The sequence below is a fragment of the Phyllostomus discolor genome, chromosome 15, assembly GCF_004126475.2.
Source record: "Phyllostomus discolor isolate MPI-MPIP mPhyDis1 chromosome 15, mPhyDis1.pri.v3, whole genome shotgun sequence".
NCBI lineage: Eukaryota > Metazoa > Chordata > Mammalia > Chiroptera > Phyllostomidae > Phyllostomus > Phyllostomus discolor.
Window position 1 is genome coordinate 4,958,251 of NC_040917.2, and position 27,576 is coordinate 4,985,826.

Consider the following 27,576-nt stretch of genomic DNA (forward strand, 5'->3'; position numbering starts at 1 on the left):
TATGCGGAAGTCCTACCCCCAGTTCCTGTGAACATGACCTGATCTGAGGATGTACAGGTTAAGACGAAGTCGTGCTGGAGCAGGGCAGGCTCTTACTCCCTTGTGATGAGTGCCCTTACAAGAAGAGGGAAGGAGACACAGAGACAGACACAGAGGGAAGATGGCCACGTAGAGACCAAGCGAAGCCTCCGCCAGCTGGGTGAGGCCTGGGGCTTCACGGAGCTGTAAGAAGCCAGGAAGGATACTCTCCTGAGGCTTTGGGGGGAGCATGGCCCTGCTAATCCCTCAGTTTAGAACTGTAAGAGAATAAATTTCTGTTGTTTTAAGATACCCAGTTTGTGGTAATTTGTTAGCAACCATAATGCAATCACCAATAATGAGGAGGAACCGAAGATGGACCATTGACTATAATCGAGTTCTTTGCTTTTCCCAACAACACAATTAGTGGAAGCAATGGACCATTCAGGAATAACACTCAGGACAAACACAGTGACAGAGGTTCCTGGACCTCAGGATCCCACCTCACACATCTCATTATACCCTGCAGTCCCCAGGGTCCTGTTCACAGTAAGTGCTCGATCAGTGTCTGCTGAGTGATGAGTGAATGAGCGAAGTGAATGGATGCTCTCCACATCAGCGCTTTAAAGGGAGTGCCATAGGCACAGCTCACAAATGCATCCGTGTAAAGGCACAAAAGGCACTTGAAACTATTCCCTGCATGAGTGATGCTAAATTGCAAAATATTTAGTTCTTTCAGATCTAACTAAACGAAATTTAACTTAGACCAATAAAAGTAAATTGTGAATGTTTGAGAGGTACGATCTACATTTTCATTCCATATCTTCCAGTTGGAAGGAAGGACTTTTTCTCTGTGGAGTCTTCTTAAGCACTTCACAAGAAAATTTATTTACTGAAATTGTCTCGATGTGGTAAGGAAATGGAGTTTGTTAAAAAATTAAAACATGAACTTTTTCTTTGAAAATCACAAACTAAAGCATCCTGTTTCTTTGTCAAAACTGAACATTTTACCAAATCCTTTCACCATAGTTTTGCTGGCGTGTGTGCGTGTGTGTATGTGTGTGTGTGTGTGTGTGTGTGTGGTGTACAGAATTTTTAAAAATAATTTATGAACAAGCTACACAGGAAACCCTCTAATACTCCCTGAGAAACCCTAAGTGCTTCAGATGTGGCCTGACTGGGAACTTTTGCCAGCCCCATGCGTGGCCACCACGTGCCGCCCAGATTTTATGAGAGTCAGTAACACAGTTCACCTCACCTTCGGCATCCAACATTTTGGGAATATCCAGATGCTTCTCTGCGATTTCCATGGCCAGGTTAATATTGCCTATTGGGTCATCCTGCATGAAAAACAGCATCGTCAGTTTTTTTCAAATATACTTTTGAACAAGACATGTAAATCATGTCTTCCATCTACCTCACTTTGGGGAAGAGAGCTTCCCTTCCACACAAAACCATAATAGTATAAGTGATTTTTCTTCTTCTCTCTTCCCAATCACTTCAAACATTTAGAAGAACATCAAAAATGATACAAAAACCACACAATCCATGCACCGTGCGATTCATAAAATGGGAGCAAAGGCTCAAGAGCACAAAGGTTTTGCAGATGGGAGGAACGTGGTCGGGCCTTTTCTCTGGGCAGGATCTGGAAGGTGATCGCGGAGAATCAGTCCGACACCCTGGTTGTAAACGTAAGAGGGGGAAGGGGGAAAGAGAAGGAAACCCGCTGCCGGGTGAGTGCCCGCTCATGATGAATGTCACCGAATGGCTCAACGAGCAAAATCATGCTTCTGCATGTCGGCGATGAGAAGAAATTACAAAGACTTGAAATTACAAATGAAAACTGTGAAGAAAGTTTTCTCCTTACGATTACATTTATCTTACACTGTAAAAACTGATTCTATATAGAGGGTCTGGCAGAGGTAAGGCTTGCTTGAGTGTGGTTGCTAGGGTAATAATATGGGTGTAATAATGTAGAGGTTTGATTTGAACATTTCACCCAAAATGTCATATGGTGTGCTTGAGTGTGAGGTTGTTATGTTACAGAATTATGTGCTTATGATTTTGTAATAAAAAGGGAGTGCTATTTGTGCCAGACCCTGTATATAATGCAACAAAACAAATTCAACCAAAGGTGTAGAAGTGAAATACTGAAAAGCTAAAAGACTTTACATTTCTTGTTTTGATCTATTAAAGAGATTGAACGCTATGAATTTGGGATAGGGAGGGGGCGTAAGAAAGAGAAATCAAAATGAAAAGCAGTGTTAGTCCAGGAATGGCTGTGATGAATTTTAACATCAAAGCCATTTAAACATGTTAGAAACTGCCATGCTTTGCAATGAGCACATTCATTTTAATACGGTTCAACATTTCAAAAGTGCAGGCTTCAAAAACACAGTCACAGCATTCGAGGAAGAAGCCAAAGTAAGCTTCTGGCCTCGCAGAACATCCAGTTATTTCAGGCAAAAATCTACTTTGACCAGACGTTGTTAGACACAACCCAGGAGCATTTCACAGACAGCAGCCACGCCAAACAGGGAGTCCCACCGGCTGCTTCATGCAAATGTTCACAAAGCCACAGCGCTGAGCAAAGGTTTCCTCCCTTTTGTTTTTGATATAGAAGAACTTCAGCATTAAAAACAGAGAGGAGTGACTCTGAGACTGTGAAAGTTATCTCACTGAGACTGTAGTTCACAGAGACAGTGTGGCAATGAAGCATTTTCTTGGCTTGCCACCTGGCCATGTGACCTTGGGCAGATTACTGAATTCCTCACTTTCTTCATCTGTAAAACTAGAATAATAATAATGCCTAGTTCATATGTACAGTATATTAGATTTTGCTGTACATTATGAAGGTTGAATGAATATATGTGTAATACATATATAATACTTATTAATATGCATCAATATCAATGCATATGTGTATAAACACATTACTTTGTTATAGACCACACACATTAATACCTGCATACATATATGATAAACATGCATGCATTTATTTATAACAGTGCCTTATCTAGAGCTATGTAAGCATTAGCTGCTACTGTTAATTATTTTTTACCCATCATAGATGGCCAAGTAGCATAGGTCTGTTCACCTTTTGTAATAAAAACTGACCATTATAAACTGCTAGTGAAACTAGGTTTGTCTGTCTAGTACAGTCCCCTCATTTTGTAAATGAAATAAAGATTAATTGATAAAATTTATACACTGTCTGTATATATGAAACACTCCAAAAGCTCAGGGATAAAATACACACTTTGAAAAGTTGAGGAACTCTGGTGGCTCTATTCCCTTAGGCCACCTCCTTCCTGCACAGAGCAGTGGCATGAGGCTCAGGCGAGGTGGTGAGCGGGTGATAGCTAACACTTGGAGACAGCCAGGGCTCTGCCAGCAACCATGCACGCCACACAGGTGAGGGCAGCATGCACTGCAATGTGAGGGGACAGGTAAGCACAGCAGCGACTGAGACCTGGGCCCTTACAGCCACATGGGAGACTACGGTGGGGGACCGTAGCAGCCAGGTAGGGGGGCACCCTCGGGGTTAAACTTTTGCACAAAGTTACTTCTAGGGCAGCAGAGACCATCCCCCATGGGTGGACAGGCACGGATTTCTTTTTTCCAGCACAGATTACATTTTTACACTTCTTTCAAAGGAAGAGTTCAAAGACTACTTGAAACTTAAGCACGCTGAAGTTTAAGCCTGAAGGGAGAATTAAGATTTCCTAAGTTGAGTTTTCTGAAGCAAGCAAAGCCCCCTGCAAATTCCTCAAACCTCAAACTTCTTTCTGAAGTTGTGACTAATATCTGCATCACCAGCAAGATAATTAAGAAATGTCCCTTGTGTGACACGTTAATCAGTGCTGGGCAGATTAGTCTGCAACTCAGTCCTTCAGAAAAGGCAAAGGGTCTTGAGCGAGAAGGCTGGGAGGGTCTGAAGCTCACCCCCTAGCACCAAAACATATGCTTCGTGCAGCATTGCGGCCAAAGATGCCTCTTGGCAGCTGTCCTGCTGTCCTTTTCTCTTATTCACAGTCTAGGAACGCAACATCTTTAACAAACACGCACAAAGCCTCATGGTCAAAGTCAAACCCAATCAATAGTGGCTTAATTTGGGCAAAAGGGGTGACTGGCTTGGGGCTGTCCCGTCCTCATGGTGACAGGGGAGCTTCTCCGCTGTCCTGCCCATGTTCGGTGAGCCAGGCCAGGGGCTGCCTGGGTGCATGCAGAGCTCAGTGCTGATGTGCTCATTTCGGGACCACATGCGGGGGGCGGGCAGGTCGGACATGCGGGCCCAACGACCTTGTTCAGCTTTGAGTAGTCAATGAGGTCGGGCCGGTGCCGGTGGATGAGCGCACAGAGTCCGAGGCCATCCTTCCAGCTGCACCACGTCAGGAAGAACGGGACATGAGTTAGTGCAGAGAAAGCCACCGGGTCTGTACTGCTCAGACGGGGGCCTAAAATTCAGGCCGTGTGGCCCCTGACTACCTTCCATCCGGCTTCATGCACAAAAGGCCCCCGGACCTCCCTTCCTCCCCACCCGGTGGCCTTGTGCGCCTTCCTTGAACACCTGTCTTTTTCCTGGGGTCACCAAGGATTGCCATCCCTTGATGTCCACTTCCCATCTTCAACTTCAGGCCCCCCATGCCTGGGCCTCCTCCCAGCCACCCTCCCCCGGTCAGGTTCAGCGCTGGGAGTACTGGCAGGGACCAGAGGAAAGATGTCTCTTGGCAGCTGTCCTGCTGTCCTCTTCTGCCACTGCCCCTCCAGTCCCGATTGCCCCCTCCCCCTCCAGTCTCCCTTCTGGACCCAGAGTCGGCCCACTTGCCCTGCACAAGGATGCCAACTTCAAATGCCCAGCACACACGTGCCACCGAGAGTTCTCACACCCCTCAGGGCCACTCTTAGCTCCCAGGTAGCTACTGTCTTTCCTCGCAATGAAATATTTTTAGAAGGGCAAAGACATGTAGGTATGTACGAGACTCAGCAGAGAGGATGTGGGTGTCAGTCTGCTTCCCTCAGACACCAGCACTACCCATTCCCAGCCATGGCAGGCCAGAGTGACCAGCGGGTCCCCTGACAGCTGGGGCGGGCATCTGCTCCTCAAAGTGCCAGGGGAAGAGAGCTGGGGGCCACACTGCTTCAGTGCTTGGGCCACTCTTGGCGGAAGAAGAGAAGGAAGGTGCATGGGAAGCACGTCTGGGGCCTCTGACACTGGCCCTGACCCCACCCTCCTCAGAGTATGTGCAGGGCCACCTCTGCACCTCACGGTCCGCTCAGGGCCAGGCGCCTGGTAGACACTCTAACGGTGTTTGTGGGCGCAGAGGAACCTCCCCAGGTTTTTGTGGGTCTCATGCTCATCCTCCATCTCTCTGATTCTCCATTTCTTTCAAGGCTGACCACCATGCAGAGGGTGAGAAACTAAACCACTCACACATTAAGAGCCACAGAAGATCTGCCTGAGGAAAGAGACCAAAGCTAGGGACGAAACCGTGGTCTCAGACTGTGTCTGGATTTCCTTTGTCCAGTTTTCTATAATTTTTCAAACACAATTCTCCTATTTCTCCTGAATCCCAGTGCACGAGGCTGATCTGAGGCAGATGGGATGGGGCGGGGGGGCGCACGTGCACCATGGGGACCTCAGACTCTGCTGCGGTCTCTCCTCCCACTAAGGAGCAATCCCTGCTGCCATCTCCCTGTGCCAGGTGAGCTCCAGGGAAAGCGGCTTCCTACACCCTCACCTTCTGAAGACCCTGACTGGTGCCACGTAAAACTCACTTGTAACCTCAGAGCTGTCTCACCAGCAGCCCTCACCTTAACCATGTCTTCCCTGAGAAGCCCTGAGAATGAAAAATCTGACAGCCGAGGTCCTGCTACAAACATAAAGGCCTCTCAGGCAGGAGGCAAAAACGTGAGTGTGAATGCACAGCATCCCGGCCATCGGGATCCCAGCGAGAAGGGGCGGCCCGGCCTGCTCACCTGGTGTGGAAGTTCTGAATGTTGACGTTTCTGTAAGGAGCGGTCTTCCTCTGGCACCACAGCAGCAGGCCTTCCTTGGCAGAGGTTTCTGGAACGACAGCCAAGAAAAGTGTCCGCAGGGACACACTTACCACTTCCTTCGCACGACGTCTGCCACCTTGCCAGGGCCCATGCCTCCCACGCCTTCTCTTCTCCTAGCTTCTGCCGGAGGACGGGAGCTGGAGCCCTGCGCCCAGTGGCCGACTGCTGGTGACACTTAGGGACTCAAAAAGGACACTGCAGGTGCGACTGCAAGTTATGACATAAAACACATGAAACGCACCTTTCATATGAAAATATGAAAACACATATAGTTCACGACTTAACTGTCATTCGCCTCGTTTATAATTTACATTCTCAGGTAAATGAAATCCAGAGGCCACTATGTCTAAAATGTATACCCTTACCCAGAGATTTTATAATACTTAAAGATTTTCATTGGTAAATTTGAGTTTTGAGTGACTGGACGACCCACACCCAGCCCCAGGCACCAGGAAGCTGGGCCGGGGGATGCCCACTGGGCTGGGGGATGCCCGCTGCCTGGGTGCAGAGTGGCACTGCAGTCCCAGCCGCCCCACCCTGCCTTCCCAACACTGCCTCAGGCTGCTCCCGCCACAGACCAGCTAGAGACGGCACCTTCCTGCTGAGTGGGGGACTCCTCTAAGAGCAACGCAGGCTTAAGGGTGCCCCACCGGCCTGGGGATGGCACTGCAGGACAGGGCTCTCTGTTCCCGGCCTGCCTGCCCTTCTCCTGCACAGGGGTCAGCCAGGGGCTTTGGCCTGAAGGCTCTCTCTGCCATCATCTGCTCTCCCTCTTCATCCTCCACAGACACGTCCCCAACAACTTTCGTGCGCTTCTGTGTGGACCGAATGTCCATGTACCCCCAGATCCATGTTTTGGAGCCCTAACCCCCAGTGCAATGGTATCTGGAGACGAAGCCTCTGGGAGGCAACAGGGTTGGAGGAGGTCACGAGGGTGGGGCCCTCACAATGGGATCAGTGGCCTTTGAAGAAGAGAAACCAGAGTACACGCATGCGTATGCTGGCTGTCTGGCTATGTGAGGACACAGCAAGAAGGCAGCCATCCACAGGCCCGTTGAGGGCCTTCAGCAGAAGCAGACTGGGCTGGCGCCTGATGTTGGACTTCAGCCTGCAGGGCTGCGAGAAGAGAAGTTTCTGCTGTGGAAGCCACTCCGTGAAACACCGTCTCCGCCTTTGCCTCTGGGTGCCCACAGCTACACACACGAAATGGCTCCTCGAAGCCGTGGACAGAACCTTCGATTCTACTCCTGGTTGAGTTCTACCAGTTTGGAGAAGCCTTGTGAACATGTAGACTCTCTGGTCTTTCATTTTAGTTGATTTTTCCAAATCAAAATAAATATTCCATAATTTTTTATCTAAATTGTCTTTCTAGTTCAGATTTTTCTTTGACCCATAACCCAGTTGAAATAAGCACACTCCCAAAGTTTCATGTGCTGTAAGAATAATCTGAATGATTCATATTCATGTCTCTTGCCTAGCAAATTCTTATTAAGGAAAAAGGTGAAGACTTTATTAATATATGAACTGGTACAGGTGTTGAAATATGCAACCCCATACCTAGTTGTTTTGCTATATACAACTGCCTGCCTTTGGGTTCTGCCCAATGTAATGAATAAGAAAAAGCACATCAGGGGGAAATAAAACCATATTTTTAGTTTAAATGAAAATTATGTTAGGAATGGACACAGATGTAAAACAGATCCATAAAATCGTATTGCTGCTACTGAAGTTTAGACGCACAAGTCAGTGAGTTGCACCTAATTTCTTCCTGTCTGACGGCTCTGAACACTCTGAGGCTGTCAGCGTGAAACAAAGTTCTCTCCCCGTTTAACTGGCGGCTCTAATCAAAGCCAAGTCTCTCCCAAATCCATTCCCAGGCATTCAGCAAGGTCAACAAACCTGTGCCAAGTCTGTCCCTGCCCGTGGGACACCCCGCTGCCCACAGGTGCAGGTGACACCTGCAACATGGCCCCTTGGCACACACATGTCCACACATGAAACCCTGACCGGGGGTGTAAAAGCACGTGATAAATAGGTCGTGTCACCTGTCATTCTGTCATGAGCGTGATGCACTGGGAAGCCCCACACCTGCACCTGACTGCCCTCACCAGCGGAATCGTTTGCTTCGAGTTCACCTCTGGGACGAGGCCCCCCCCTCTGGTAAAGGAGATGGCTCCTCAAAGAATTCAGCAGTAACAACATCTTTGTTCACATAATATGCATCAGTGAACCCAATTAAATGATTTTAATACAGACTTGCAGAAATTAAGTGAGGTTGTTAAGAAATGACTTCATAAAGTAAAAAGAATAAAAACATAAATTAGGAAACTAACATCATCTACTGTGTTGGACACTGAGAGACATCCAATTCAAGAAGTTTAGGCACTTTGCTAATGAAATGATCACTTTTGAGTGTTTCATTTCAGCAGCCTCTGAAAAGCAGATTAATATATCTGTATGTGGTGATCGCTCACAAAATACTGTGGTTTGATTAATTATTAGTAATAATTTGGGGGAAACTCTCTAACAGAGAATACCATTCAGAGCTACACCTGAAACAGAATTAAGTTTTCAAATCATATCACCACAATTTGAAATATGTAACCAATCAGAACAAACCCGAGGTCAAGGTCACCTCTGTAAAAAAGGATCTGCTATTCTAGCAAAGGCAATAGTGTGAACAAGATTTTTTAAATTGGCATTTGTTCTTTAAAGTAGGTTCAACTGTTTAAGTGTTTAAATTTAGAAGTATATCAAATTTATAAAATTACTATAAGTTACTCTTTTTTTAACAAAGCAGGAACTTTTAAGAAGCATCTTCTTCTTTTCATTAGCATGACAGGAGTGTATTTAATAAATGTACATCGTCCGAAGTTTTCCAATTCCAAGTATTTAATTCTAGCTGGCTGAGACTGAATTAGGGAGGATTTAATAGCCTCACATCTTAGCTTTTCAGGTGACATAAGTGGAGTTTCAGTGCTGGCTGGGAATAATCTAAGTGCATCAGAAACTCTTTAAGGATACGTATTATAGGCTTCATGTCATCTGGTAAAAAGTAGACAGCAAATTGCTGATTTTCATTATTTGTTGTTTGGTTAGTAACTAAAATCCCTTAAAAAGAGCAGTGTCAGAGGGTCCTCAGTTCTAGGCAGAATTACCAATGATGGCCCCACCCTCACCATCCAGGTACCTGGTTATCTGCTAGGTGACCAAGTCAGGGCAGGCTGACCAGACAATTCAAACCACCCTTAAATATGTTTGGCTGTACGTTTTGGGACTTGAGACCTTAATAAGCAATATTCTTATTTTAAGAAGGTCTATTTCACCATTCTCAGCAGTGCTGAATTCATCAAAAATATTTAGGAGTACAGTGGACGTAAGACTAAAGATTTCCACCTTCAGTTGTAGCACCAAGCACTAGGACTCTGGTAATAAGGAAGGAAAGAAGGAGGGAGGAAGGAAGAATAATGAACAAACTTGGATTTCACTTAATCAATGTTTGCACCTGAAAATCAGTGTCTCAGCTGTAAATCTACAGAATTCTGTTCCACTTGTGAATGTACTAGTATAATAAGCAATAAAGACGCTCAAAAAAAGTGTTCATCTGAAAAAGCGACTTCTGTTCGGAACAGGTGCTCATCTCTTCCGAAGTGGCTCCGCCCCCAGGACTGAGACAGCAGGGCCAGGGTCCTCCCCACTCAAACGGAAAGTTGTGAGGAGCCAGTTTGCAGATCTTTCATTCAGTCACGGAAGTGACTGTTCAGTTTTATAAAACCATGTTCGAATTTTAATTTACAAGCTCATTTTACACGTTGCTCTGTGTCTCTTAATACAGTCAGGTTTTTACCTTCGACTGAGATGTCCTGAATAGCGAAGCGGAGGATGATGGTCCAGATCATGCCCAGGGTCATCTTCACGTTGCCGTCGACAATCTCTTTAGGGAGGAAAACCAACAGCAGGTTAGTGTGAAGACACCATAAGCACTACACAACGCTTTCCTGTTAAGTTAGGTTTCCCGTAAGTTATGACTTCAGAGCTACTGGAAAAAATATATATGGAAAGATAGTTTTATGTTTTCATAAGTGTCACAGTATGTCTAGTTCTAAACATGATATTCATAACCAAGTGTCTCCTGTTTAAATGAATTCTGAGTTAATAACAAGCACAAATCTTGCATATGCATAATCAGTGAAAACAACCCATGAGTTTCCCAAGTTTAAGGACTAGGTGAGCTACAGTTCGAAATGCAATTGTATCCCCTCATCCTCGGGGGGTACATTCCAAGACCCCCAGTGGATGCCTGACACCAAGGACAGCACTGAACCATATACATACTGTGTTTTTTCCTACACCCACACCTGCTCACCTAAAGGAAGCACGCAGGGTTTCTCTTCGGTGTATCTGTATTGCCAGCCCCACTGCTCCCTGCTTTGGGGTCATGATTAAGAAAACCATGATGACTTGAACACAGGCTCCAGATATCACCACAGTGGATCCAATATCCTCCGGGCTACTAAGTGATTAACGGGCAAGGAGCACATACAGCATGGAACTGAGGGACAAAGGGGTGACTCATGTCCCAGGATGGAGTGGGACAGGCCAAGATCTGATTACACTACTCAGAGTGCTGCACAATTTAAAAACTTAGGTACTGCTTATTTCTGGAATTTTCCATTCATTATCTTTGGCCTATGGTTAACTATGGATGACTGAAACCATGGAAAGCAAAAACAGCCGATATGGGGGGACCACTGTCATGAAATACAGAGAATTCCGGCTCATCGCCACCCCGGTCCTTCTTCCAGCCCCAGCTGGCAGGTTCACAGGACGCTGTGTACAGGGGCAGGCAGGGACTCCCAGTGCCCCACAGAGAAGGAGAACACACATTCCTTCGCAGTCATGAGTTCTTTCTGAGAGCCGATGGGATGCATATGTTCTTTCTCACTCCTGTAACAGGTTCGGAGTGGATAGCATTATAACAGACTGTTCTTTGCAAATAATCCTGGGGCCTGGCTGGCCATTCATGGCACCACCTGCTCTCATCTGTCTGTGCTCAGAGCCAGCAGGAACCTGACCCACCAGGACACCCTGGGGTCCACAGCCACAGTGGGGCCAGCCAGTATGGCATCAGGCCATTCCTGTCACAGCTCACCTTCAGCCCCGATGGACACCAGCTTCACGCCTTTGCTGGCTATGTAATCCAAGGCTTTGTTGACATTGGCAATTTTGTGGAATCGCATTTTTCCTCGGTCAGGTTTGGGCAGCCTTTCCCCTGTCAGGTGAAAACAGATCAGTGTAGGCAGAGAGAGTACTCGCCCTCCCCCAACCCTCACCTCCTGGGATGTGGAATCGAAACGTCAAAGTTCAGAGTCACGCTCTCCTTAATGGAAATGGGTACCTGTTTCTGATGTGCCCCTGGTTTCTCAAAGTACAGAGGGAACATTACCCAAAACTCCCGAGAGCAAACGGACCAGTGGGGAGCCATGCTACTAAGGCCATGTGCTTTTCAGATCTGCTGAGTGTCCAGTTGGGCCCATGAGCCCAATTACAAAGGGGTTAGGAAGGATGCTTCTTGGTGTCTGGGAGCATCTGGGGTTGCTAACTAGCTGCCCGAGGGAACTCGTGAAGCAGCGTGTCTACCTAGAGGCCTGTCTGCTGCTCACACGCACGAGGGCAGGATGGGTATGGCACCGAAGCAACGCTTGCCACCAACCTGAGATGACTTCCAACAGCAGCATGAGCTTCAGGCCATTCCTGAAGTCCTCCTCAATGTTCTCGATCTGGGTGCCAGCTTTCCTGAGGTGGGAGTTACACCAGGCAGTGAACGTCTGAAAGAGAGTGCATGTGATTCAGCGCGGCCCACCGGGGTGGGCCCTCCATGGGGGCCACACGCCATGTCTCCCACCTTCTGGAGCTTCTTGGGCCAGCAAACAGAATATGATGGGAAGAACGATGTGTGGCCCAAGGGTAAGGTTTTAGCAAAATTTCCCCTTTAGAGACAAAAACCTTTTATTTGTTTGGTATGCCAACCTGAGGGTTTTTTGTCTTCGGTTTCAAAAGGTACCACACTTATACCCATGCCTTTGGAAAACTGTGTGTACAACAAAACCAAGCTTGCCTGCAAAATGGGTGAGTAAATAATGTATAAAGACCGTCTTACTCATTGGCTGGCGTAGCTCAGTGGATTGAGCGCGGGATGCTAACCAAGGCATCGCAGGTTCAATTCCCAATCAGGGCACATGCCTGGGTTGCAGGCCATGGCCCCCAGCAACTGCACATTGATGTTTCCCTCTCTCTCTCTTTCTCCCTCCCTTCCCTCTCTAAAAATAAATAAATAAAATCTTAAAAAAATATCCAGTGATTATTAAATAAATACTAAAACAAATCTTAAAAAAAAGAAATGCTTTAAAAAAGAGACCATCTTATATCAAATGTCTTACTGCAGAGCAGAGGGTGGGTGGTATTATGAAACAGAAAGGGGAAGAGAGGAGGGGCCTATCACCACTAATTATCCACGAGTTATCCTGCATAAACAATGATCTTAAGCTAGTAAATAGTCAATTAAGCAAATCTGCGGTACCATCAATCTTCAAAAAAAACAATCACAGTAGTGACAATAACCTCCTCCCGGCGCAGCCCTAGATTACAAAGACGGTCAGACACAACACTGCCCTGCAGGGGCTCCCGGCCTGGTCCTGCTAGCGAGTCTCCAGGAGACCTTCAGAGGAGAAACAGGCTGCACGTGAAGTAGCACCCAAAGGCATTCTGTTTATTTTTTCAAGGTCTTTGAACTTGGCTTCCACTTGTGCACAATTTCCTGCCAAAACCAGATTAGAAACACTCCCAGCAGCTGCTGGCTCAGAATGCGAACTGTCCCCAGTCTTTCAACAGCTGCTGGGCTCAAGAACAAAGTGCCCGCGTGTCACACCGGGCGGACACACACAAATAAGCTGTGTTACACACAGGAAAGTGAACCTCTCGAAAACAGACTGCTCCAAGGAAGATTACAAACTGACAGTTTCCATAAAAATGATTTTCCTGGGTAATAAAGAGTATTTTCAAATTTGACTGATAGTCACTTATTGTAAGAAATATGTGATGGTGCACTGTTGGTGGGACTGCAGACTGGTACAACCACTATGGAAAACAGTATGGAACTTCCTCAGAAAACTAAAAATGGATCTGCCTTTTGACCCAGCAATTCCACTGCTAGGATTATATCCTAAGAATCCTGATACACCAATCCAAAAGAACCCAAGCACCCCAGTGTTCATAGCAGCACAATTTGCAATGGCCAAGTGTTGGAAGCAACCTAGGTGCCCATGAGTAAATGAATGGATCAAAAAACTGTGGTGCATCTATATGATGGAATACTATGCAGTAGAAAGAAAGAAGGAGCTCCTACCCTTTGCGACAGCATGGATGGAACTGGAAAGCATTATGCTAAGCAAAATAAGTCAGGCAGTGAAAGACAAATACCATATGATCTCACCTTTAACAGGAACCTAATCAACAAAACAAAAAAGCAAGCAAAATATAGTCAAAGACACTGAAATAGAGGACAGGCTGACAGTGACCAGAGGGGAGAGGGGAGGGAATTTCAGGGGAGAATGGGAAGGGTTTACAGGAGCAAATACAAAGGACACATGGACAAAAACTGGGGGGGGGGGGGGGCGGGGGAAAGGGGAGAGAGGTGGGGAGGGATGGGTGGGTGGGCTGGAATGGGAGTAAAGGACAGAAAACTGCACTTGAACAATGATTAAAATAAAATTCAAAAAAAGAAAAGAAATATGTGATGGCATTAAATTCTAGAGCAAAAAGAATATATAGACATTTTCTTGTATTTGCAACAAATTTTCCCGACGACCTAAACTAGTAATTACTTTTCCTAAAACTCATGTAAATTTTAGTCAAGTCTAAATGGAAGAGGCACTCTAGGCCATATATTCAGTTCTGTGCCCAACCCATGCGGAAGGCACTTTTCACAGGTAGCTATGGAAATGTAAATTAAAATTCGTGGAAATTAAAATTTTAGCTCCTTGGCTGCACAAGCCACCTTCTGAGTGCTTGAAGGCGAGACACGTGGCTCGTGGCTGCTGTGTCAGATGCTATAGATGCAGACCGCTCCCAGCATCATGGGAAGTTCCCTTCAACACCATTACCCTACGTAAACGAATTCTGTTTTATAAAGCTAAGATTATTATAGTAGTCTATAATTTACTTATGTAAATATGAATTCTTTGTATCTGCTTTTTGAATAGGTTATACACTCCCTTAGTTCCAAATTCAAGGGGTATGAAAGGCTCCAAGGGGGAAGCCTCACAGTGACCTTGCCCAGAGGATGGGTATCATCAACACAGGCACACGCCTCTCCTTCAGCCCTTCAACGCAGGGCCTGGAACCCACACGGCTCTGCACCTGGCTTTCTTATTCACTTAAAAAATGTAACCTAGGGAGCGTTCTGTATCAGTAGAATCATTTCTTTCTACGGCAGAAGAATATTCCACTGTGGTATATATACCATCCTTCATGTAACTTCATGTAACTAGCTCCCTACAGATGGATGTCGAGGTTGTTTCCAGATAACGAGGTTCTTCTACTAAGAAAACTTTGCAGGCCCCATACACCGCAAGCAAAACTCTTTTAAAGGTGGTGTTTCTTAATTAGCAATGCTATGACTAATCATATGCCTAACTTTCAGGAAAGGCACAAGAGAATAGCAGGTTACGATTTTTTTAAATGGAATTGATAGAAAGTATGATATAAAATATTTATATAGTTTTTTTTACTTAGAGTCTACTTAGAATGGGCAAATATTGCTGGTATAAACGACCTTAGCCTGTTACCATGCTAAGGCCCTTCATGATGAAAGTATCAGAAGCACTTTTGGATGTAACCCCAAGCCGCTCATGAAATCAGTGCAAGCTTCCTGACCCCACTCTGGAATCCTGCAAAGTCTGTGTGTTGCTACCTTCCTATAGGTATACATACCATAGACATAAATTACCATAAGTAATTTTCAGGTGTGCAAATCCAGAAAACAGATTTAATCATAAAGTTGATTTTTGAGTTAAGTCTAATAAAATGCCCCATCTTTTTTTTTTAACAATTTTTCATTTTTCAATTATATTTGACATACAATATTTTATTAGTTTCAGATGTACAATGTAGTGATTAGACATTTACATAACTCTCAAAGCAATCACCACAATAAATCTAGTACCCATTTGACACCATACAAAGTTATAATATTATGGACGATATTCCCTATGCTGTATTTCACATCCTCATGACTATTTTTGAAATCACCAATTTGCACATCTTAATCCCTTCCCTTTTTGTTACCCTTCCCGCCATCCACCTCCTATGCAGCCATTAGTTTGTTCTCTGCATCTATGAGTTCTCTTTGGTTATTTGTTCATTTATTTTGTGTTTTAGATTCCATAGATAAGTGAAATCATACAGCATTTGTCTTTGTTTGACTTATTTCACTCAACACAATACCCTTTAGGTTCATCCATGTTGTTGCAGGTAGCAAGATTTCATTGTGGTTTTTTTTTCTTATCCTCCCCTGAGGACACATTTTCACTGATTTCAGAGGTAGGGAGAGAGAGAGAAACACTGATGTGAGAGAGAAACATCAATTGGCTGCCTCCCATAAGCACCTGAACCAGGACTTGAACCCACAACCTAGTCAAGTGCGGTGACCAGGAATCGAACCAAGAACCTTTTGGTGCACAAAATGATGCTCCAACCATATGAGCCAAACAGCTAGCCCAAGATTTTCTTCTTTTTTTATGGCTGAGTCTTATTCCATTGTATGTATGCATACCAATTCATCTTTATCATTCATGTATTGATGGGCGCTTAAGTTGCTTCCATATCTTGGCAATTGTAAACAATGCTGCCATGAACACAGGGGTGCTTGTACGCTTTCAAATTAGTGTTTTGGGTTTCTTCAGATAAATACCCAGAAGTGGAATTGCTGGGTCTCTCTTTGTCTCTTGTCATAGCCTTTGTTTTAAAGTCTATTTTGTCTGGTACAAGTATCGCTACCCCAGCATGTTTCTTGTTGCAGTTTTCATGAAATGCCTTTTTCCCTCCCTTTACTTTCGTTCAGTCTGCGTCTTTCCATCTGAAGTAAGTCTTATAGGCAGCATGTGTAGGGGCTCTATTTTCACATTCATTCAGCCACCCTCTGTCTTTGGATTGGAGCATTTAATCCATTTGCATTTAAAGAATTGTTGATATGTAGTTATTGTCACTTTATTATCCATATTTTTATCTTTTTTCCTTCTAACTTTAAAGAAGTCCCCTTAACATTTCCTATAATATGGCTTTCATGGTTATAAGCACTGGCAGCTGATTCTTGTCTGGGAAGCCTGGCGCAGAGGGCTGGGACCACTCGCTCCTCAGGGACACCTCTATAGGTGACACATGCCTCCTGATTTTAACCGCAACACATGGGTGTGGGGCCAGCCCGTTCCACGTCTCCACCCCGTCTACCAGTCTGGATGTCCTTTCTTCTGTAAATCCTTAGTTGTGGGGCCTCCATTCAGAGAGACCTCAGGTGGTTCTCAATGAGGGTGTTCTGCAGTGTAGCTGTGACGCTGACTGTGGGAGGATTCAAGAACAGCATTTACCTGGACTGCCATCTGCACTGGAAGCGAGTGTCCTGTCTTTAATGACCATCCCTCAGAGCCAATCAGGGGGCACCTAAACAACTTAAATGCAGAAGGGATCCCTGCTGGGTGATAACAGCTTACAAAGAGGCCAGTGCACTCTGAAAAGGAACTTCAAGCAGGAATCAGAATGTTTCATCTCATCCTATCTACAGTTTACATTCCCACAGCCTACGGAGACTGTTCCTAGCATTTCCCATTGTCCTGGGTTTCCGTGAAAAGCCCGAATGTGTGGAGGGTTTACCAGCAAAGCCACAGCATGGCAACCAAACCCCACCCGTTTTACTTGAAGGCGTCTTCGTGGATTTTCTTGCTGACTGACAGGCATCTCTAAGGTCTGTGGGAACTAAATCTTGGAGCATTAGGATGGAATCAAGTGTGGCCCAGGCTCCTTGGTTCAATTCAGATTACCAAGGGCTGTCCCTTCCTAAGAGACACGGTGTCTATGAACCAGACATAGACCACCAAGGAAAGAGGCCAAGCCTCCCAGCCCATAGCTAACTTGGACGCTGCCCTGTCACCTCTGGCCAGTCCCCTGGCCGGCCTGCCACTCAGCCCTTCCCACCCTTCTCTCCGGCAGAGCAGCCCTCCCCCACTGCTCCACGCCTCGAGCGAAAGAGAACTGAGATGGGAGACCACAGAAGCTTCTGCCTGTGGAAGGGAAAGACAGGTGCTTCCAGGCCTCATTACCCTATAAAGAAGCTCATGACAGAGCTAGGGGACAGTGCCAGGTCACCACCGAGCAAAAGTGGGCAGCAGTGGGGGTCTCTGCCTCACTGCATGTGCCCTGCAGACAAGAGGGCAGATCTCAGCATCTCTTCCCCAGCCATAACGGATGACAACCCGCGGGCCAGGGCGGGCAGTCCTGTAGGCGCAGGCTGGCCCCCGGCCCCACGTGGCCCTCCAAGGCTGTGGTCCAGAAACTCTCCGAGCACCAGAAGTGGAGGAGGGGCCTGAGGCTACAGTAGGTGAGTTCCCAGGATGTGCAGTGTTGTGTCTTCACACAGTAAGTCTGAAAGTTACTCAAACCACCAGCAGTGTGCCTCCTCAGTTAGGTTCCTGGACATGCGCTAGAGGTCTGAAAATTCTCTTCCACCCCCAAGACATGGTGGGCTGAGAAAAATATTAGCTGAAGGAATTTCCCAAGAATGTTTGTGAGCAAAAATTGTGAGCCCGTCTGATGGCAGGCCAGGCCATTCCTTCTTCCATGAAGAACTTCCAGGCAAAGACCCAAATCCATGAGAATTGTGACACTGCTATTTCTCTCAAAGTTAAACGATACAATACTACAACCAGCACAGTGTGCTGAATGGCAAAGAGCACTGAGTCCTTGTTGAAATGCTGAGATACACTTGTGTTACTGAATGCCTTGCATTTGAATTTGGTTTCTTTCTAAGTTACTTAACTCTGTAGACATTACTGCCTTCAGGGTGTCCAACCTTTTGGCATCTCTGGGCTACACTGGAAGAAGAATTGTGTTGGGCCATACATTAAATACACTGTGATATGTAATCACAAAAAGCTCACAATGTTGTAAGTAAATTTACGGTTTTGTGATGGGCCACATTCATAGACGTCCAGGGCCGCACGTGGCCCGAGGTTCACAGGTTGGACACCCCTGCATCCCGCTGAGAGAAGGGAAAGGGCCTTCAATAGAAATGAGTGATTATTTCTATCACTTACATAACACAAGTTCACATCTTCATCTGGATGAGTTTATCACCTGCATACACAAATGAGGACCAAAAAAAAAAATCAACCCTGAGTCTGACACAATGCATTTCCTGTGATTAGTTCATTATCACTGCTTTTAGGTAAGTCTTCCGGGGCTGGCTCCTGGGAGTGGAGCCGTTCCACTTACTTCATCATTTTCTCCAAACAAAGAATTTGGCAACACAGTATCTATGAACCTCCTTTATACTTTTTAAGCCAGCTTTTATTTTGATAATAATTACATAAAATACTAATTTCAGACCACACTTCCTGAAATGGAGATGCAGCCCAGTCTGGGGTCTTTCCTGAACAAAACAGAGCAGGGTCTGCGGAGGGCTGGGACACTGGGCAGGGCCTGCAGCACGGAGCTGCGGGCAGGCAGGCCTGATGCTTTCGCCTCCAAATGTGCCGATTGTGAAACGGCATGTCTGTCAGGCCCAGAGGTTTGGGGCAGCGTCAGAGTGTTCTATGATTTGGGGTTTACATATCAATTACTTTCCTCAGTGAGTAGAGACATCAAGAGGTGCTCAGTGCCAATTCCAGCCTCTCACCTTCTGGGGTGGGACAGCAAGCCCCAGGAGACTGGGGACGTGGTCCCTGGGAGGGGACCTGGAGAACAGGCGAAGGCCGGCCCAGCTGCAGGTGTGGCTCAGAACTCAGATTCTATTTTTGACTCTGACACCATGCAATTATTTGCCCTTTGCGTCCTGACACATTCCCAGCTATAAAAAAAAGGAATAATAATTGTCACAATCAACTAACTGTATGACCCAGTTCAAAAGCTTATCAGGAGGAGGAGAAATGTAAGTGCCACAGGTCAGCACAACTGCTACTCTGTTGAGCTCATTTTCTGAAGGTGCCCCATTAGTGTTTCTGTTCGTGGCAATCACTTTAGTAGTGTTTTCTCTTCCACCTCACCAATTCCCAATTTGCCAAGGCTCCTTCTAATCACTTTCTGGCCCTTTCTACATATTTGAAAAGTAAGGGGCTCTGGAAAGTTGCACACCAGTGCAAAATCTCTGGGTAAGGGAGAGTCAGGGGTGGTGGTGGGGTCAGGGCTGCTTCTCTGAAGTAGCTGTGGTTTCGGCTCTGGCATTTGAGGAAGAGCAGGTGCCGGCAGGCGCTGGGTCACTACTGAGCTGCACAGCCCCACAGCCAGGAAGCCCCGACCCACCGTCACAGGAGGACCTGCTCTGGTCCCTGCAAATGCCACACTGACCCAAACAAGGGGCTGCTCCAGAGTCGAGTGAGAAATCAGCAGCACCACCTAAAGTTAAGTATTCAAACACTCGACCTTCTTTCAAACCCATGTAAAGTGCTTCTGCTGGCGTTACACTGAGATCAGGGAAGGTCCCTGGACCCAGAGCCACTCAGAGTGGTGGCTGACCCTCAGCACAGTGCGCACAGGGTAATCCTGCGGACTTGAAAGATTCCGAAACTTCAAGGTTGCCAAGTGTCCTTTCTACTACTTGCACAGCACTGAAGAAATGGGCTCGGGGCGAGAGGTATGTAAGTGGGAGAGAGTTAATTCTAAGGATCCTGTGCGTGCCACCATCAATTACCAGATGTCTCAGAAGTCCACTGGGGCCCAACTGTTCTCAGAGCTTGTGTAAGCAAGCACCTCTCTCCACAGTGAGCAGCGCTTTTATTCTCCGCCCACGAGTCTCTGCTTCGTCTCCCAGATCCTGCCAGATAACATGGCAAGCAACAGCTCAGGTTAGCAATCCCTCAAAATCAGCCTCCCTAAAATCTGAAGCCTGGCTCTGTGGCCGGCTCGGTGTCCACTGTGGGCAAGTCAGCCCGCCTCTCCTGTGGCTCATCTCTCCCCCTGAGGGCTGCACGATTCACCTAATCCAACTAGAAGTCTGATGAACTCTAAGAGACTGGAAAATATTTCACAAATACAAGTGCTTTAGAATCACAGGAGAATGGCGGTCAGTGACGGCGATTCAGAGAAACTCGAGGTGCTTTGGGTTTAGACTGAAGTGGAATTAGGTCATTGCAAAGGAATAACAAAGACAGTTAGTCGTGCCTGAGGTTCACTCGAGCACAGGAGACATTCCAGCTCCAAGAAGACGGCACACACAGCTCAGCACACTCGCAGGCCGCTGCTGTGCACAGGTGGGAAGGGACTCGGGAACCAAGAAGGGCACCAGGTCGGATTTATCAAAGTGCTCGATCTCTCTTCAAAGAACAAAGAACAGCAAAAGCATATCTCAACTTCCTCAAGGGACAAGGCTTCATTCAGCACACTAGGTTTTGCTGATGGGAATAAAATAATATTTTGCCCGTGCATTTTTAAAAACTGTACTATTGGCCCTGGCTGGCGTAGCTCAGTGGATTGAGCACAGGCTGCGAACCAAAGCATCGCAGGTTTGATTCCCAGTCAGGGCACATGCCTGGGTTGCAGGCCACGGCCCCCAGCAACCACACATTGATGTTTTTCTCTCTCTCTCTCTTTCTCCCTCCCTTCCCTCTCTGGAGATAAATAAATAAAATCTTTAAAAAATATACAAAATAAATTAATTAATTAAAAAATGTACTGTTGTTCCTAAGGGACAATTAATATAAAGGGTTATGCTCGAATCAGGACTTAGTTCATAGCGCAGCAGGTACAAAGAGACTTAAAATTAGCTCGTGTCAAAAGGCAAACCCCACTGCACTCCACGGCCAAGGGAGGGCACATGCTGTTTTCCCCAGCTCTATGTGCCTGCGAGCTCCCAAGTCCCACATTAAAGAACCAAATGGACACTGCAGCCTCTAATCCTGCCTTCCCCACCCTTGGGTCACCCAAAGAACGCAACACCCAGCAGGTGCACCTCCATTCACATATACAGCACTAGTGCCCATTCAGTTCTTCAATGCTTCAATTTTAAACGGCGACAATTTCAGTTGTAAGTTAACTGTAACCTCAACAGTACCAAAATACTGCTTTTCACGTGGGTTCCAGGGAAACTCATAAATACAAATGTAATTACTCAAAGACAAAGAAAGAGAGAGACAGTCTTTTTCCGTTGATTCACACCAACAAATTCTGCCGCCTACGAGCAGGATTTCAGATCTCTTCCTACCCGTGTTAGAATGCTAACACTCTCACACCGAGGGCACGAGAGCCACACACATCGCGGCCGCCACTGAAGGCACACACGGAGAGGCAGGGATTTTGTTTTCTGTTCTTGCCGGTGCCTGGAACACTGTGGCAGTAACTATTTGTTACAGAGCATCTTGTTCGTTAGACTTTCCGGGGCAGATGAGAGAGAACATCAATCACTCAGATTTTTTTAATTCAAAAAAAAAAAAAAGACGGAGGAGCTAAAAATCTGCATCTGCTCATTATCCTGTCAAACTCAACTACAGAATCCTTACATGTTAAAAAGGACTCTCTCTGTCATCTTGCCAAAAACAAAAAAAAAAAAGTACAACCTTGTAAAAGATAAAAGGCAACCTCCCTGCTGGGGCATCTAAAAATAGGACCAGGCAGGATGCGACTTTAAGAGAGCAGGCCAGAGGCAGCGCTCTCAGGGCTTGAGGAGGGCAGGTCCCATCCAGGCCTGCTTTTACTCAGAAATCCCAAGCCATGAGCTTCAGGCTTCAATCTCCAGGCTCACAGACTGGCTTCATTTAGACCCCGAGCTGTCGGGAAAACATAAAGAAAGGTGCTAAAATTCTGAGGCTGACTAACAGAAAAAAAAATGCTTTTCAGGATTTTTAACAAAGCCAAATGCACCCCAGACTAATTCTGGTTTAAGGAGTAACCTCTCTGATACGTGGCATCTCCCCTCTAACTTCCAGAAAGAATGGAACAGATTGACGGTATGGAATTTGGAGAGGGAAAGGGGCTGATAAGGCTCCTTGATATTGGGAAAAATCTGAGTGTCCATGGGAAACATGTACCTCATCTGGAGCACCCGTCTGGGCCACCCTGCCACCCATAGGCCACTGACCCCTGGCAGCACGGCACAGTGAGTGCTCTCGCCCCAGACTGGGAGACAGGAGCGTGCTCTGCTCCGTGCAAGGCGACCTCCCCCACTCTTGCAGGGGGTCCGCCTCCGTGAGACCCCCGGGGCACTGGTCCCCATCGCAGGAGTGCCTGTCCTTTGGATTTCTTTTGAACTGGTATAACCCCTCTCCAGGCTGTCACTAATGTGTTAACATCTTTAACCCGTGTTCACTTTTATATTAGAATGTCACAATGTTACCTTTAAAAATTATCTTTTAATGCACAGTTTTACAGTCTTTTTTTCTAAAAAGAGGTCAAGAATCAAACAAGATAAAACATTCGCTCACTATCATTCTGATCTAATCTGACTGATTTCGAGGAAGACAAAGAGTAACTAGTGCGCAAGAAGGGCACGCTGACCTAACTGACGCCTGCCGTCTGCTGGTCCTCGATCACAGCGTGCTCCCCCGCCACCTCCCACCCCATCCCGTGGAGACGACAACTGCCTTCAGGCACAGCCCACTGTGTCCCTTTTCCACGCCAAACCCAGCACGTGTCTCCAAGTGCCCTCTCACACCGGTCACTGTGAATGAGACTGTGCTGGTGTTGAATTATTGAGCACTTTTCTCTGTTTCCTGAAGATCTTACATTTATCTAGGAGATAAAGTATTTCCACCTGTTAATTTCCTTCCTGCTCAAGAAAATACCCGACAGCCATTTTCTTGCCACTTCCAGGAGTCCTCATCACTCATCCTCTGAATTCTTATTTTTCAGCTGCAATTGCTCATCCCTGCACTTCTGTCCTCCTCCTCAGGGTGGAGTCAGGTGGTGCAGCAAGGACATGGGACACTTCTCTGAGCCACTGGTGGCCCAGGCTGGTGTGCAATCCTGGCTATCTCTGTGTTAATTGTAAGGGGTGTTTTAAAAGTCTTGAAACAATATTCTAATTTTAAGAAAAGATAAGCCCTGGCTGGCGTAGCTCAGTGGATTGAGTGCAGGCTACGAACCAAAGTGTCGCAGGTTCGATTCCCAGTCAGGGCACATTCCTGGGTTGCAGGCCATGGCCCCCAGCAACCACACATTGATGTTTCTCACTCTCTTTCTCCCTCCCTTCCCTCTCTAAAAATAAATAAATAAAATCTTAAAAAAAAGAAAAGAAACTTGTCATCCATTAAAAAAAAAGAGATAATAGCATTCTCTCTTCAAAAGAACAGTTAATGATCTTGATGAAACTCCCCATTTTAACTGTTAAATGGAAAACATGAGTTAAGATTAGAGATATGCAGATTCTTCCCAAACTGTTTTAGGGTTGCAAGCACATGTTAAACAAACTGATCAGGTATCTTCAGAATGAAAGGCAAAGTCAATTTTGCTCTAAAACGTAAGGGGAAGAAAAGTGGTAAGCTCAAGAACCACAGGCAAGCTGTTGGAGCCTGGTCATCGGAGCTCAGAGAGCCCTGCGGCCAGGCGCCCGACTCGGCCGCTGGCTGTGGTTCCCTGCAGTCACACCTGCCTCCCCCACGCTGGCGACCTGCGTGGGGCATTCCTGTGAGGACTTTCTGGTAAGCAAGCGTTTAAGGCTCCCAGCAAACAGCCACGTATATGATTGATCCTGAGCCGTGCTTCCCAGAATAACTTGTTCCCTTGGAGCCTGGGTAATTATGTGCACGGTGGCTCTGTGACAGGCAGGCCCAACTGCTGCTCGGCTCTAGGCAATGGCAACGTTTATTGGACTGTCATCATTCTCTTCTTGAGGCCGGGTTCGAGCTTCCAGAAAAGCACTGATGTTCCCCCTGCCCAACCTGGCAACTGGGGAAGCAGCTTGTACTACTCAGACGGCAAAATAAGTATTCTTTAATTCACGTTCACCACTCTGTTACTATTTTCAGGGACCTAAATAAATGGCTGCCTACACAGAGGGATTAAGCGTTCGTGTACAACAGAACAGCTCTCTGGGGCACGCCGCTCTCTCCGCATCCGTGTTTTGGACCAGAGCACAGTTCTAAGTCAGGGACAGCCCCAGGCAGGTGCGAGGGAAAAGCTCTGGATGACAGAAGGGTTTGTCAAAACAGGGAAGCTGGGCCTTTCCAGATTCCTACCCACTCCACAGTGGAGGCAGGCAGGCTGGGATTTCCTCCAAGCCCTTCGCTAGGGCTCACGCTGAGTGGAGAGTGTTTGTAAAAATATATAATAAAGTGTTTGTATCCTGAGCCATTTGAGACAATTATATATTAGAACTTAAAACCCATAGATATATACTTCTACTGAATACAATTATAGCATAAAGTAATCTGGTAGGCAGTGTGGCAAAATGTTAACACTAGTTTCCGCTAGGTTACGGCTTAACATTTTTGTATCAGTATTTTCTATCGTGAACACCTATGACTTACGCAATTATTTAAAAATGTATCTTTAGTCCTGGCTGGTGTAGCTCAGTGGATTGAGTGCGGGCTGCAAACCAAAGCATCGCAGGTTCGATTTCCAGTCAGGGCACATGCCTGGGTTGCAGGTCACAGCCCCCAGCAACCGCACATTGATGTTTCCCTCTCTCTTTCTCCCTCCCTTCCCTCTCTAAAAATAAATAAATAAAATCTTTTAAAAATGTATCTTTAAACAGTAACTGGAATGTGTATACAATCTGTGAGCCCAGGTCCTTTGCTCTTCCCTGGTGGCCTGTAATTATGTCTCCTCGCTTCACTTCATTGACCAACCTTATCTTTACTCGAAAAAGTAAAGGACCTGAACTCGCTATGACCCCGAAACTCCAGGTTTCTGAGTTAATCATGCAGCAAAATGCTACTTCAAAGGACTATTTCAACGTCACATTGGAAAGCCCTGATGCCGAAGGCACACACTGGCCACCCCGAGGGCCACAGAGTGGTGCTCCTCTGCGGTCTTGTGCCCCCTGGCCCTGACCTGCCACCCGCCAGGGTTTCCTTAAAAGGCTCTAAGGGAGACAGCGCCCCACCCCACACTGTCTCATTGTGGAAACAAGAGAAATTTCTGCATCAGACATGACTTTGTCTTGCAGTAAATGTATCTACCACCACTTCACCCCCAGGTTTTCAACCGTCTGAACATGTAATTTTTTTTTAACAAAAGACTTAAACTGTCAGAAGAACAAACCTAGAGATCTGACTTGGCTCCAGATATTTAAATGATGTTTAACTCTTAGCTACTGAGATGTGCAAAATTAGCACCCTAACACCTAGCACATACTAATATCAAAATTGTCTGGTGTGTGAGCATATTTACCATATTTATAACCATACTTATAACCATATTTATAACCATATGGATGGCATAGAAAACTCCAAAAGTGTAACAGTGGCATGTGTCATGGAGGAACCAGGCCCACGGGAGGCCCCCAGCAGGGCTGGTGGTCCCGCTCCCTCCGGACTCAAGGCTTCCTCCTACAGCACGCTGCGAGGCTTGGTCCCCTTCCAGGGGTGTCCAACCTTTTGGCATCCCTGGGCCACACTGGAAGAAGAGTTGTCTTGGGCCACACATTAAACGTGTTGCGACACATAATCACAAAAATATCTCATAATGTTTTAGGTAAATGTATGGTTTTGTATTGGGCCACATTCATAGCCATCCTGAGCTGCATGCAGCCCGCCGGCCCCAGGTTGAACACCCCTGTAAGTCCAAAGGGTTCATGAACTGAAAGTCAGAAATTACTAGAATCTGGTATACATTTGTCAAAGCATTAGAAATGGCACTTTGCAATTTTTAAAGTTCACGAACAGGCCAGTCAGTACTTTGAGGAAATGCATTCCCGTCCTGTATATATTATCAATTGCCTCATCTTGCATTATTTCGACCTTCTCTGAGGTTGCCTGGAGTGTTTCCTCGGCACACAGTGGCCACAGAGCTTGTGGTCTTCACTGGACCACTGCTGAGAGTCAAAGGGGACCATTCATAATGACCGCAGGACAACAGCCTGAGTGGACTGTCCTGGCACACCTGGACACAGGGTTCCCCTACCCCCCAAATCAGTCCCCTCCTCCAGCACCTCCTTCCTGAGGAACAGAGGCCCTTGGTCATGAGCAACACACAGAACACAAACGTACACTGTGACAGCTCAATGAAGCTAGGACATAAAAGCAAGTTACATGAAAATAAAGTTAACTTACAATTTTAAAAAGTAAAATAATACAACAAAATAAATTGAATCTTTGTATGGAATGAGGTGCCCTGGAATGGCCCCTAACCTCCAAGGCTGCCTGAGAAATTCATATCTTAGCAGTTGAGGGCCTGATCTGTGTCTAAATAAATTCCCCGGAAGCCGTCTTGGCAAGACCGCCCCTAAAAATAACCTTTCCTCAAGAACCCTGAAAATGTCTGCCTTGCTCCTTCCTCCGGCTGTGCTCTGGGGGTGGGGAGGAAATCTCAATGCTCAAGTATCAAATTCAGCATCCTCAGACATGGCTCCCACCTCCTGCTCCCCCCTCGCAGCGGTAGAAGCAATGGCTACAGGAGCCAAGAGAGGACCAGACCAGTAGACCTGAGGGAGGTCACAGGGTCAGTTAATCAGGTTGGTTTGCAGCAGGAGCAGAGAAGGCACCCTGTCGGCCCTGACTTCACACGTGGGCACGGGTAGTGGTTAACCATCCACATTTACAGGAGGCTAAAAGGCTCCGCTTCTGCTTTCTTAGACAGAAGTGCTTTTGTAGCACAACTCTTCTCCTGTGGGGCCTGAAACCTGGGAATTACATCACAGGGTTACGGTCTTAGAAAGGTCACCTGTCAAATATTGGTGAACTCTGCGGAGGCAGGTTTTGGAAATCCAGTTTTTAGAAGGAGAAAATGACAGTGTCAAAAACAGGCAAAATTTTTCTTTCAGAGAACCTGGGGGTTAGGGGAGGTGTTCGGGTGAAGGGGGAGGGGGGTGGGGGTGGGAAGACTGCACAGCCAGAACAGGTAGAGGGGTGGGGTCTTGAGTGAAGGGAGAGGGATTCCTAATGAGAAGGCTTGAGTCAGCCAGCTTTGCTGTTTTGCTTCATGATGATTGCTTTCAAAATGTCCTTTAGAGAGTAGAGCATTTGTTGAATATAAAAACTTTTTTACCCTTTTGGAATCAGACATCCCTGGTAATCATTTCATAATACATACATGCATATACATCAAAACATGTTGTACACTTTAACTATATGCAATTTT

General features: G+C 46.4%; 1 protein-coding gene across 2 annotated transcripts in view; it reads right to left on the reverse strand.

Moving 5' to 3' along the window:
• Positions 1-27,576, reverse strand: part of ACTN2 (actinin alpha 2) — a 65,575-nt gene that overhangs the window by 27,239 nt on the left and 10,760 nt on the right. The window contains exons 2-7 of one of the 2 annotated variants that reach the window (XM_028531310.2): positions 11,792-11,906; positions 11,231-11,350; positions 9,926-10,012; positions 5,998-6,085; positions 4,321-4,399; positions 1,277-1,358 (exon numbers count right to left, since the gene is read on the reverse strand). In XM_028531310.2, the coding sequence (XP_028387111.1) occupies positions 1,277-1,358; positions 4,321-4,399; positions 5,998-6,085; positions 9,926-10,012; positions 11,231-11,350; positions 11,792-11,906 (571 nt within the window). Of the gene's footprint in view, positions 1-1,276; positions 1,359-4,320; positions 4,400-5,997; positions 6,086-9,925; positions 10,013-11,230; positions 11,351-11,791; positions 11,907-27,576 lie in introns of those variants that run through there. The other variant, XM_036016195.1, reaches the window with a different exon arrangement.